Source organism: Elgaria multicarinata, chromosome 4, assembly GCF_023053635.1.
Source record: "Elgaria multicarinata webbii isolate HBS135686 ecotype San Diego chromosome 4, rElgMul1.1.pri, whole genome shotgun sequence".
Classification (NCBI taxonomy): domain Eukaryota; kingdom Metazoa; phylum Chordata; class Lepidosauria; order Squamata; family Anguidae; genus Elgaria; species Elgaria multicarinata.
The window spans coordinates 142,320,308-142,334,053 of NC_086174.1; the positions used below are offsets into that span (position 1 = coordinate 142,320,308).

Sequence of the window (13,746 nt, forward strand, 5' to 3'; positions counted from 1 at the left end):
GTGTTTTAGGTCTTCAACCCATTGCATTATAGGTGGTGAGCTTTTATGTTTCCAATATTGTAGTACCTAATTTAAGAGAATGCTTACATCAGAAAATATTGAAGAGCTTTCCAGTACAACATTTATCCATCTGATGACTTCTTCCCAAAAGGAAGTAACTATTGGGCATTTTGAAAACATATGAATAAAAGAAGCATTACCGTACGACACTTCCAACAATTAGCCGAGTTAGACAAACCTTTGTTAAAAAGTTGTTGTGGTGTCCTATAGGCCCAAAACAAAAGTTTTTGCTGAATAAGACGTAACCAGAAATCCGTAGATATATCAGATAATGCCAAAAATGACAATCCATTGAGTAAACAAAATAGGACATTCCAATTCCCTGTTCCATTCCTGCTGAAGACCCCGTGTATCATATTTATTCACTGATCATGGGTCGATATACCTGGTAAGCTTCAATATGTGTTTCCAATAGGAAAGGAGATCCAAGGCAGTAAAAGCCATGGTTCCGAATCTAGATTTTAACAAATGTTGCAATGGCGGGTACTGCCATTCTGCTGTAGTAAGCAATTCAAATTCGTCTTGCAAAGCTGATTGTAAGAGAGGTGTTTAATCATCCTGTAATGGCAGCAATTTTGAATTTGAGTGATTGTGCCCATAAAGTATAAAATGCAGCAGAAGCATCATTCTTAAACTGAGTGCCTGGAATAACATTACACTGGTGTTTGTGAACCGCCCAGAGAGCTTCAGCTATTGGGCGGTATAGAAATGTAATAAATAAATAAATAAATATATAAATTTTAAGCTTCAGTTCTAAAAACTGTTACCTGTGAGTTGATTGTAATTGACGTCATAATGCTGAATAGCTGGATTTGCTGTTACTGATTTGCAATGATAGATTACCTCCCATCATATACTGTTGAGTCACACAGTATGCACTGTTTCATCTTGCTCTTGGTTTTGCTTCTGCGAATCATTCGGTTTGAAATCCATGGCAGTGCCAAAAGTGCAAAATGCTTGGCTGGTGATATGAACATGGCAGATTTCTCAGAACAATCGTCTTCAATATTTTCAGACTTGAAAACTGCCTTCAATCCTAACCTGCAATACAGAATCCTTTCATTTCCTCCTTTAGCTACATAGCAAATTAGTTAAAGCATTTTATGTACTGCTTTTGGAGTAATACAACCTCCCAAAGTGCTTTACAAAATATTGAAATAATATATTAACAATACAGATTTATATAATAGATTGCAAGATTACAACAGAAGAGCATTTCAAAATCAGATAAGCCCGTCAGTCAAATGAAACTTTCTAAGAAGACTATTGAACAGGAAGGCTGTTGAATTATTTAAAAGTTCTTTTATACCTTCTTGCATTTTTCTTAATAGTGCAGACTTCACTACGTTTTCCATGCCTCAATTTCCTTATAATGCAACCATTGAACACTCTCTTATGTTAAATCATCTCTTTTGACTTAGTTTAATCTTGTACTAGTGAAATACTAGTACAATGGAGTATGGATGAATACAATATAAGGTATGAATGGATACAGGGCGTCTGTATTGCAAGGACTCCTGTCAATTCATAGCAATGGCAAAATCAGGACAGGTGTGTGTGTGTGTGTGTGTGTGCTAGATTAAGTGATGGGAAGCAAGGGGGTGTTTTGCCTGTGCTGTGTGTGTGTTCTCTCTCTCTCTCTCTCTCTCTCTCTCTGTGCGTGTATGTGTGTGTGTGTGTGTGTGTGAGAGAGAGAGAGAGAGAGAGAGAGAGAGAGAGAGAGATTGTTAGTTTGTTTTTGCCATACTGTGTGTTTTGCCTTGCTTTTGCGTCCTTGGTGTGTGCTTTGCCAGGCTTCTGTGAGCTTGTTTGTGTGTTGTGTTATTTCTGAGCATCACCAGATTGCCTTCTGTGAAATGTGTTCTTTGTTGAACTTTGTGGAGGCGCACTTCTCTATTCCCTTCTGAACTACTAGAGCGAATATCGTAAACCTCTCATTGTGGAAAATGGCTGGTCACCATAGCTGTCCATCTAAGAATGTTGACCTGCCACTGGCTCCTTGTGACTGGAATGAAACTTAAAGTGGTCCATTCCTCACCCCCTACCACCCCACCCAGACTTGTCTGTGAAGTTGCCTCCCTGCCACAATCCTCAAGCACCAAGCTGGATTCGGCTTCCAGTTCCCTCTGTGAGGTTTGAATCCCAATTCCAGCATTGCAGTGTGTGTGGGTACTCTTTCAACCTTAAGGGTTCATAGGATTGTGTCCTTCTGGAGCACCTTTTTTCTCATGAACCTTACGACACCTGAGTTTTTGGAGTAGATTTCTCTCTTCGCCCCCTCCTAATGCTATATCTTTGAAGATTCTCATTTGCTCTCTTCTCTACTGGTATTCCCTCCTTTCAAAACTGGGGAGGGTGAGACACACACCCCTCCATCAGACAGGAGAAGGGTATAACAAGTGGGAGAAAACAGGATAACTTTTCATCCTTGCAAAGTTGGGGAGTAGGGAACAGTTTTCTCTGTGTTTCAGATTTGTTTTTTGTTTTGATTTCTTTGTAGCTCAAGTGATAACTTGATTTAAAGAAGGACTTGTTTCCCCCACAGTGCTCCCCAAGTTGTCAGTCCAGGCATCCTCCAAGGAAGATTGGTCACCAGCATTGGTTTGTCCCTTGAAATGGCAGGCTAGGGTGCTTGCTTGGAAGTAGATCCAATTCCAGGCAAGTGTCCCAACCTGCCAATACATTACCAGATCTGCTCAACAAGGAGTTGTCCACTTGCCATTGCAAAGCTCCAACCATTCTTCCAAGAAGCTTCTCGTCTAGTTACTTTCACTCCTGAAGGGGAAACAGCTCCTCCTTCTTAACATCCATACTTAATACTGAAATTGACTACTCCAGAATATTGTTGTTTGAGTGATGATTTCAGACTGCGCTTTCAAGTAACACCTTGGACCCTGCCCCCTCCAGTTAACAAACGTACTTAGGATAAGCACCACAGCCAATCCTTTGAGATACCAGGCTGGGGCGCTTGCAAGTAACTTTCAGGTTCCGCTTCACAATCATGTTCTGCAAAGGCACTATGTGCAATGCAGACATCTACCAAGACAAAGAGAGGGAAGTCTGCCCTGCCTTGTCCCATACACAGCTTACTAAAGGAGATATGATTTGGACTTCATCTAGAAGACGATCCCAATGGACAAGGTCAAGAGCTGATTCACAAAATATGACAAGCCAGAGTATGGATTGAGTATGGCTTGCATGTGGATTGCCATTGAATCATTATTTGTTGTTGAGTTCTTGGTTGTTGTCCTGTGTGAATCCAGCCTCAATAAAAAAAAACACCATGGTTCGCAACCCAACAACAAACCGTGGATTCTCTTCATGGGTTGTTTGTGGTTTATTAACGTGGCTGGGTTCACGCAGCACAACAACCCACAATTCAGCAACAACTCATGATTCAATGACAACCAGCACAGGATATCGTAAGCACCTGACTGATTCCAGGACTCCAATGGACTCCCCAGTGTTGGCCCCCTCGGATCCAGTCAGGCGCATGCAGCTTGAGCGCAGGCCCCTGCTCGAGGACTTGCAAGGCTCCTACAAGTGCTCAGCAGCCATCTGCCCTCTCTGCCAAAATTGTGCACTTCTCTCTGCTGCATAAACAGGGCCTTTATGGCCAACATTGATGCAATGGGCAATAGCGCCATTTCTGGTGCTTCCATTGTATGCACGGAACATTTGCACCTTTACCCTTGGGTGAATGGGGCCTTTACAGCCGCGATTGATGCAGCGGGGGAAGTGTGCAATTTTGGGAGCAAGGCAGACAGCTGCTGAATGCTCGTCGGGCTGAGCCGAGTGTCAAAAGACAGCCCGACACGTGGGGACAGTTGCCACGGGATGAACATCTAATGAGTCGGACGTGGGTAAGTTCGCACAACCCTATAAACTCTGGATTCTTGGGTTGTGTGAATCCAGCCCATACGACAGCATACATCTCTATGGTGTCATCGGCTGTAATGAACCGAAGCCATTCCCTCACCTGTGTAGGAGTCTATCCCCATTTCCACACTGTCCATCTCAAGACAGCACAACTGTATACAGGTGGCAATTGGGCTTCTAGGTTTGAATTTCTGCCTGACATTCTCATGTTTGCTCAAGTGTCACTCGGTCTTCCATGCTTGGTGATGATCTTTCTCAAGCGATAGCTCTGGCCTTAAGTAAACTCTCCTTTTTAGCCTCTCTTTCTATGGTTTCCTAGGCAACTAGCTTAACACCTGGGTAGAGCTGTAAACACCTCTGAATATCTGTCAGGGCGCCTACTGATGCTTTTTTCATTTGTGTTGGCCTGGTTTTAAATTTTTTGAAATACTGTTACTGTTTAGCTTGCTGTTGCTCTGTTTATTTCACATGCCCCCATTCATTGCCCCCCCTTCTCACCTCACCCTTTATAGTTGCAGTTCTTTCCCAAGGCCAAAAATATCATGCCGTTCCCTGGGGAGTTTGTTGTTCGGATTCCATTTTGTGAAAATTATTTTTTCCCCTTTGCTTTTGTATGTTGTTCTGCTTGGCTTGGTTTCCTTTGACGGACCTTTGAGTTTTGTGAACTTTGGAGGCCACTAAATAGTTTCACATCAGGATGCAAGCAACTGGGGTGTGCAAGCTCTAAAGGGGATAAAGCTGAGCTGGTTGATATAGAGGCTTTTATGGACTTTGAAATAATAGCCACGATTTCCAAAACATGAGTGTACAAAAGTGTCATTGGGGAGAGGCAAGACTCCTTCCACATTTGCCTTATTTCCTCCCATTTCCATTAAGGTGTCCGCCCACCCCCCACGCCACCCCCCACATTTGATGATGATGATGATGATGATGATGATGATGATAATAATAATAATTCTTAGCCGGATCTCTGTTTGGATCAAGGCAGGGAACAACAATAAGTATAAATACATAAAATTGATTAAAAACATAGTACACATTATTAAAACATCCTAAAACTCCACTGGGTAGGCTTGTCGGAAGAGATCAATCTTAATTTATATATTTATTGCATTTTTATACCACCCAATAGCCAAAGCTCCCTGGGCGGTTCACAAAAATTAAAACCATTCAAAGTATAAATCCAACAGTATAAAAACATGATATAAAATACAATATATAAAAGCACAACCAGGATAAAATCAGCAGCAGTGCAGAAATATAATTTAAAATACAAATTTAAAACAGCAAAGTTAAAATTAAGTTTATAGACTGTTAAAATGCCGAGAGAATAAAAAGGTCTTCACCTGGCGTCTAAAAAAGTATAGTTTAGGTGCTAGGCGAACCTCCTTAGGGAGCTCATTCCACAGCCGGGGTGCCACAGCAGAGAAGGCCCTGCTCCTCCTGGTAGCCACCTGCCTCAATTCCTTTGGCAGGAGCTCACAGAGAAGAACCTCTGAGGATGACCTTAGGGTCCAGGCAGGTACATATGGGAGGATGAATAACCATTCCTTCATGAATAACCATTCATGCCAGTCTTTATTCAAGTTTGTCTTCTCATTTTTTGTGTGTGCTTATCACTGATTCCACAATATGAAAACAATACTACACAGGTATGTTTGTGCCTACTTCAAAGTGTGATTTCCATTTGGATCATTTTACATTCTTGCCTCTTCAAAACAATAATACTTGATATTTTCACAAAGAACCCTTTTTGGACAAAGTATCCAGGTGAACATATGTGAATACTACTCGCGAGCGCTGCAATGCCAGAAAATTAAGGAGTTGAGGGGGGTGGGTGCATGCACATTCACTTGGGTCTTGTGACCCAAGTGAATGTTTCATGTAGGACTAGGTTAGATAGATGGTAACTGATAAATGTGAAAGGTTCAACTCATGTCTAGATGGTGAGCTAACTTGAATTTGGAAGTCTGCAGGTAGGACTTCACATGTGCATGGTATGGTGATGGAGATAATTTAGTATGAGTCAATGTGAATGGAGGGGCTGACATCCAAACATGGGGCAGTATCAAGAGTGCAGCTGCACCTCTGTTAGTTCTGTTGCACCAGCAGAAACCGCCACTAGTGCAAGTTAACAGGAACTAGCGGTTCCTAAAGCAACCCCAGAAATGAGTGGAAAGTCTCATTTCCCTTCTATGAGCTCTGCTGACCTAGTTCTTCAGGAACTAGCTACTTGTGGCACAGCCTACAAGTAGGTCCAGCTAGCTCGTGAGCACCTTAAGGATAGTGCCCAAGGTCTTGTGTCCTGTTTCATTACAACTTGCATGACTTATGTTTGTTACTCCATATTGTTCTGCAGAAGTGAAACTGGCAGTCCAGATCACAGCTCTTCAACAATTGAACAAGAGTTGGCCTCCCTTGATTCAGAAATGACCCAAAAGTTAATAGAACTTAAGGAAAAGCAACAGCAACAGCTGCTTAATCTTCGACAGGAGCAATATTACAGTGAAAAGTACCAGAAGCAAGCACATATTAAATTGGTATGTATCAGAATTCTCGCTTCTCTGCTTTCTGTGTGGGTGTCTGATGCCAACATTGCATGGAGACCTACCTTGAGTCATATCTGGGCGGAGGCTTCTCTATGTTTAAAGCGCCATGTGGACCTGGCTATCACTATTACAAACTGCAAATAACGGAATGTTTGCAATAGTATGGGGGAAAGTCGTATGAAAAGTGCATGGAACTGCTTTTTGAGATGGGGTGACCAGACGTGTAAATACTATTCCAAATGCCGCTGCATTGCAGGCATTATTAGGATATTGACCATTTTAGTTTCCATCCATGTCCTAATTTTCATGATAGTACAGTGAGTATTGAGGAGACAATCTTGCAAAGCTTTCACATTTGCTCCAACTAACTACAAACGTTGGGCCATAATTTGTTGTTTTGACATTAGTGCTGCTCTTTGGGGATCTTGCGCTCCCCCGGATTTGAAGCTGAAACCAACATACTTTGCCTAATATAATAATGTCCTTTAAATGGTCAGCGCCCATTCCAGAACAAGCGGCTAGATTAGCGTAGCCTGCAAAGTTTGAAACAAGGGCCCTGAGATCACTGAAAACGGCTTCGAACTACTTCTTGTTTGTGCCAGACAACCTCCTGTGAAACTATGCGGGCTCTAAATGGATACCAGAGCACGAGCTATAAACAGCAAAGGGATATTATACATATCTTGTCCCAAAGCAGCTTTTATTATTACAGCTGCAACTCCTACTGTTGGCTGCGTCAGGCATGCTGTGTGGGGCAGCCCTCTGGGCTGAAACAGGAATCCAGTCAGGTGGTTAATAGATGCTTTGGAATGCTAAGAGGAAAGAGAAGAAGGCGGCAGTTGAATGGTACTTATATCATTCCAATCTGCCCCCAGTATGTGGATGCTGTCAGAGGTACTTATCACGCTCTAACACACTTGGTTACTTCGTTGTACAAAAGATCAAAGTCACCAAAGTATTCCATCTGTGTACTACAGTAGAACAGCTTGGTCTCTTCTTTGCTACTGCATGGGTCTTTACGAGCTCGTACCGGGAGCTCCAGTTCATAAGATTAAGCTCAAGCATGTTGAAACAACTGGTTGCTTCCTCAGGGGCAACGGATCTCAATCATAACATTGGCCAGGCGGTGCTGGTGCTTCCCCGTCCCCCGAGGTTGTGCTGCCGCCACATGCAAGGCATTTGTCGGGTGCTGGTCAGAAGAGAACTCTCAGCGCCTTCTTGGAGTCAACGGGAAGGCGTTTACTGGACCCCCAAGTTTCTCTGGGAGGCGGCAGAGCTGATTGCTGCTATCTAGTTTTCCAGGAAATACATTCCATTAAGCGATGGGGTTAATCTAGACAGGGTTGGGGTCTGGCCACCAGATTTGGGAGCATCATTTCGGCAAGTCCCTTTTTGCAGCACCAAAATATGGTTCCTGGGATGGGCAACTGCCTTTGATGCGCCAGGCATGTTTGGCAGGCTCCTGGGCCTGATTTGGTTCACCACCCTTCCTGACATGGATTTTGGGGTCCCAATTGGGGTTGCAGAAGGGGGCAAGTGTCTTACTTTACAGAAGACACTCCACTATTTGGAAGTGGCCTCTCTTTGAAGGACTGTTCAATCCAAGTCAGGTTTATAGGTAAGTGGACCCACCCCACCCGACCCCCAGCAGTAAGACAGGCTCGTACCTGACTGCTCTCAAGCCTTTGAGAGGTCAGACATGTGTCTGCCCCTGACCCATGCCCTTTGTCCCTTTCCCCCCACTGCATTAATGGCAGCCACCATTAATGGCTGGGGAAATTGCACATTTTCTTCCTCTACTCTAATGCCATTAAAGTGGAAGGAAAAAATGAGCAACCTTGGGGAAATTGTGTGTTTCTCTCATCCACCCCCCCCAACCCCAATGGGGGGCTTAAAGGCCCTATTAATAGGACATTTAAGGTCCCCATCAAGTGGGAGGGGGGAGAGAGAAATAGGCAATTTCCCCATTCTTGGAGAAATTGTGTGTTTTTCCCTACACACACACACCCATCCAATCAGGGCATTAAAGATTAAGAGGGCCTTTAAGGCCCCGATCAGCACAGGGGTTGGGGAAGGCAAAATGCACTTTCTGGAGCCTCCAGAAAGTGTGCAATTCCCTTGGCCCCACGAATGGTCCCGGAAAGTAGATGCATGCAGGTTTCGCAGGTGGTATCCTACCCAGGTATTGACCAGACCTAGGTGTACTAAGCCTCAGTAAGGTTACTGCATCATCTGCCTTCACATCGTGCCCTGGGAGGCTGGTAGTACTGTTGTAGATTATTTCAGTCCTAGCTGAGGACAATGTGTTTCTGCCTGCTCCCTTAGCGTAGCAATTTCTCTATCACTATTGATGAGACTTCATGGGTGAAAGCCGAACTGCAATCTGGAAATGTGATCTCTCTTTTCCCCTTAAGCAAACAGATGCCTTTTGCTTGGAATTGGCAGAATGGAAGAATAGCCTGTTAACTAGACACCTCGGTGTTCATTTTGCATGGGAATTAAAAACAAACCCAACCAGATTTGTGCAACTACAGATTTCCCATTTCTTTAGAACTTACTGCTGACTCGTTTGTTTACAGCTTGTGCACTGTTGCACACTTACATATCCATCAGGAACACCTTTATTCTGTACAAGTTTGGCAATGAGTATATTTTCCGGGCAATATGTTGGCCATGTCTGTTTCCAGGACTTACGTTCTGTAGACAGTGATTTGATTTGCTGTGCATCTCATCGGCAGATGGCCGATTATAGAGAACATATGGGTGTTTGTTGCTCTTTCGCTGTGATTTGCTGGATCATCTTGAAAAAAGTTGTTTTAACTTCTGTGAGAATTAATCATGATACTATATTTGTAATGTATGGAAATGTGTTCAGCAAAACGAAACAAAAATCCAGTTCAGTGTCCAGGCTTTTTAATAGTATACATTCTGTTGGAACTTCTCTTGTGGGGCCTTTGGAGGGATTTGTAGCTCAGTGGGAGTGCTCATGCATTACATCTAGAAGATCCCAGGGCCGAGACCCAGTATCTCCAGTTAAAAGGATCCCTGGTAGCAAGGCAACAAAGTTATCTGCCTAAGACCCCAGGGAATCATAGGCAGTCAAAGGGAGCTTCCAGACAGAGGGCTCCCAGCAATACTAATCGGAAGACACTGTGCAGATGTTCTGTCTTTTCCTCCTTAATGGAAAAGCAAAAAGATGAACAAAGTGGTGGGGAAAAGCAGGAGGGTTCCAAAACCTCATTTGGGAGCATCCAGAGACAATGGTACTAGGCTAGAGAGACCAATGGCCTTTCCCAATATAAGGCAGCTTCATCCGTTCACATGGAAACTCTGCTTCTTTTGGTGCAAGTTCTTTCTGCCTCATATACGTGCAGGGCTGGCTCTATTATGAGGTAGAGTGAGGCGGCCGTTTCGGGCAGCAGGTATGGAGGGGGGGGCAGCCATTCTTCCTGAGCCTTCCAACCATTCAAGTGCTCCTGAGTTGATGCCGCACCAGCAGTGACACTTGGCTGGATGCCTTGCTAGTCACCAGAGTGCCATTGACTGCACCATTGAGAACAGCCCCTGACTGAACGAACTGGCTGCGAAGCAGGCAGCATAGGCCCTGTCCTCCAGCAGGCGTCCTGCTTTACCCTGCTCATGTGATGGACACTGGCACTGCTGCACTACATCATTTGTTTGAGGAGGCCACAAGCAGGGCACCAGGAACAGCAGTGTGTGAGCCACAGCCCAGGTGTTGCAGGACAGACCTCTGTGTGCCACACAACCTGCCTTGCCTGCCCTAAGGATGTAGCAGAGAGTGCTGTCCCATTGGCTGTGTTGAAGTGAGATTACACTGACCGTCTAGACTGCTTCAGTATGTGGAACTGAGCAGGGAGGGAGATTTTGTCTTTTGTCTCAGGTAATAAAATGTCTTAGACCAACGCTGGGCCCATGCCAAGGCTGAGACAGAGAATATGGCTCTTGTTGCCAACCAGCCCCACTTCGTGTTGTGTAACTTGCTTGAGAGCCACTGTGGTGTAGTGGTTAGAGTGCTGGACTGGGACTCTAGAGAGTCAGGTTCAAGTCCCCAGTCGGCCATGAAACTCACTAGGTGACCTTGGGCCTGTCCATAACTCTCAGCCCAACCTACCTCACAGGGTTGTTGTGAGGATAAAATGGAGAGGAGAAGGATTATGTAAGCCGCCTTGGGTTCCTTGCAAGAGTGGGGGGAAGGTGGGATAGAAATGTAATAATAATAATAAAAATTGCCCACAGAGAGAGGGCCGAATGGCAATATAGGAAACATACCAAGATCTCCATTCCCTGTAATGTTGTAGTGTGCTTCTTAGCCATGCAAAAGGTCTGAGGGGAGAAACAGGTTCATTTGGATGCTGTGGGGGGATGACTCCATGACATTATACCCACGCTAGGAAGAATTGCCCTCAGAGTGTTTTATTTTAAAATCGAGTCTTACAGAGCTGACTTATGCCAAGTCAGACCACTGGCTCATCTAACTCAGTACTGTCCGCACAGATCAGCAGTGGCTGATAGGTTTCCAGGCAGGCGTTTCCTCCAGCGCTAACTGGGGATGCTGGGGATCAAGCCTCAGACCTTTTGAATGGAAAGCAGGTGCTCTGTTGCAGAGAAATGGCCCTTCCCATCCTGAAGCCTCGGGTGTAGAGCCAGTGAACGTCTTAAGCTCTGTCCAAAAATTCAGACAAGAAATGTGGCTCATACAGTTTGTATCATGCCTGTTTTTCTCCCTTTAGCTTATTCAAAAGCTGACAGATGTAGCAGAGGAATGCCAGAGCAATCAGTTAAAGAAACTGAAAGAAATTTGTGAAAGGTAAGTGTTATGGGACTGGGAGTGGGATGGCTTTTCCTCCTGGTGGACCTCTTCTTTACAAGGATTCCCCAGGAAAAAGAATTCCTTAGAGGCTGCCTCCAGTCAAGATGAACCTCCAGAGACACCCTAGTCTTCCAGCTATTGACAAGGTCACTCCCTTCAGCCCAGCTCTAGTGAAAAGTAACAAGAAAGGCACTTCAGATTTTCCGACCCAAAGCCTAGAATGCAATAACCTTAACCTACAACTGAACAAACTCTGAGAACGCCAAGCAGTAGTATTGTAACCATTTGATTCAAGAGGCAGCTGGACAACCATCTGTCAGGGATGCTTGAGGGTGGATTCCTGCATTGAGCAGGGGCTTGGAATCGATGGCCTTACAGTATAGGCCCCTTCCAACTCTGCTATTCTATGTTTCTATGATTCTATGATCCTTCACATAAGGAGGAGTTTTTAATGAGAATTCGCTTTAAAAATGCAGCCAAGTCCAGCATGGCACTTCTTATGTTCATATTATTTAGAAAGGAAAAAGGGAGGGAACTAAAGGAAGGCAACAATCACACTCACACAAAGACACACAGAGACATAGAATTTCAAATAAAATAAATAAACGCAGTCTAACTGATCTTATTACATGTTATTAACTTGAGTCAAGTCTTGGGTTCCAGAACATATGCAGAGAGGATGGACTGAGAGAGAGCATCTTGGCCTGTGATTATATGGTATATGGACAATTCCAAAAGGAATAAGCTCACACTTACTTTTTATGGGAATCTGAGTTCAGTAGAAGCCGGCCCCCTAGAGACTGATTGTTGTTTTGTTCAGTAATGTGATAGCCTCCATTTCTGATGTCAGTGGTCCAACAAGAAAAACAAAATTACTTAATGGCTGGACTCACCTTCATAATGACCCTTCTTAATACAACTCAAAAGGCTCAGCTAGTTTGAACCAGTTAACCTAGTCAAAAATGGTTTCATTTATGAGGACAAAAAGATAAGATATGTTTATTCAGGATGCCTGACAGGGTGCTAACTTACCAGATGCTCTAGGAGGCATTGTTGAACTATGTCAGTAGTAGGGGTTTGTCACAGTAAGGCGCATTGTAAATAACCAAACTAGCGTTGGAGCAAAAATCTGCCTGGGCCCACGAGGGTAGCGGAATCCCCTGCGTCCAGCTCTCATGGGCCCAGGCAAACCCGCCCAGCACTAGGATAGGCCTGCACCCAACTGCTATTGAACCTTCAAGAGTAGTTGGGCATGGGTCTGTCCTGACACATGCTCTTTGTCCTTTCATCCCACTGTGTGACTGGCGGCCACTCTGATGCCAGAGCAGAGGGATAAAATATGCAATTTCTTCAGCCTTGGTGAAATTTCGTTTCTTTCCCCCCACCCCGCTAATCAGGGCCTTAAAGGTCCTCTTAACCTTGCATTAAGAGGGACTTTCATGCCCCAATTGGTGCATGGGGTGGGAGGCAAAGTGCATGTGGCATCACCAGCCTCTGTGACGTTTTATCAAACCTCGCCTTCGCTGCCACCACCCTATTCTTTATCTTTTAAAAGAATGAGGGAATAATACATCTTTATGTGTGAGTGTGCGTGTGTATTGTTTGCCTGAAGTAATGCATATGACTGAGCAGACAGGGTTGTTAAATAAAATAAGAATAAAGTTTATTCATATAGAAAAAAAGATTTTAAAAGACACTTTAAGATTATTCTACTTTATCCACATACATCTATCTCCTTCAACCTCCCAGGGAATACTAACCACCTCCAAATCCCATAACCTCGCTTTCTTAATACTATCCTGAAACAAGCTTCTTCTAAACCCCACTCACTCCTACCCTCATTAACTCCTTAACCCTGAAACTTCTAACTCTGACTTTTCTAACTTCCCGAAAACTCCTTAACTGTCTCTCACTTCCCCTCCTCTCTCTCCATTCAAATCCACCAACCAATCAGACGACACCATTCACGCTGCTCAGCATTCTAACCCCTCCCTCCCACTTACTTACCATTTCCTGAAAAGAAAAGAATTGGCCACAGCAAATCCAAACCTGAACCAAACACTTAAACATACATATATAAACAATATCATAAGTTATCATTTTTGTCACAGTGCGCTTTCTAGGGCCTTCTGGAATTGCACACTTTTCGGAAGCCCCAGAAAGTGTGCTTTGCTGAGAGAACAGCAAAGACTCATGCAGGCTAGCGCCTCTAACTCACGGGGTGGGTTCCTGCAGGTTCTCTGAAACCTAAACCAAACTGTTGTCTTTAAGACTACAATCCTAAACAAGCTTACTGGGAGGAAGCCCCACAGAAAATGGTGAGATGTACTTCCAAATAAATATGCATAGGTAGGGTGACCATATGAAAAGGAGGACAGGGTTCCTGTATCTTTAACTATTGTATTGAAAATGGAATTTCAGCAGGTG

General features: G+C 44.1%; 1 protein-coding gene across 5 annotated transcripts in view; it reads left to right on the forward strand.

Annotated features, from left to right (window-relative positions):
• Positions 1-13,746, forward strand: part of PLCB1 (phospholipase C beta 1) — a 702,230-nt gene that overhangs the window by 587,508 nt on the left and 100,976 nt on the right. For all 5 annotated transcript variants that reach the window (XM_063125314.1, XM_063125315.1, XM_063125318.1 and 2 more), the window contains 2 exons: positions 6,299-6,479; positions 11,240-11,316. In XM_063125314.1, the coding sequence (XP_062981384.1) occupies positions 6,299-6,479; positions 11,240-11,316 (258 nt within the window). The remainder of the gene's footprint in view (positions 1-6,298; positions 6,480-11,239; positions 11,317-13,746) is intronic.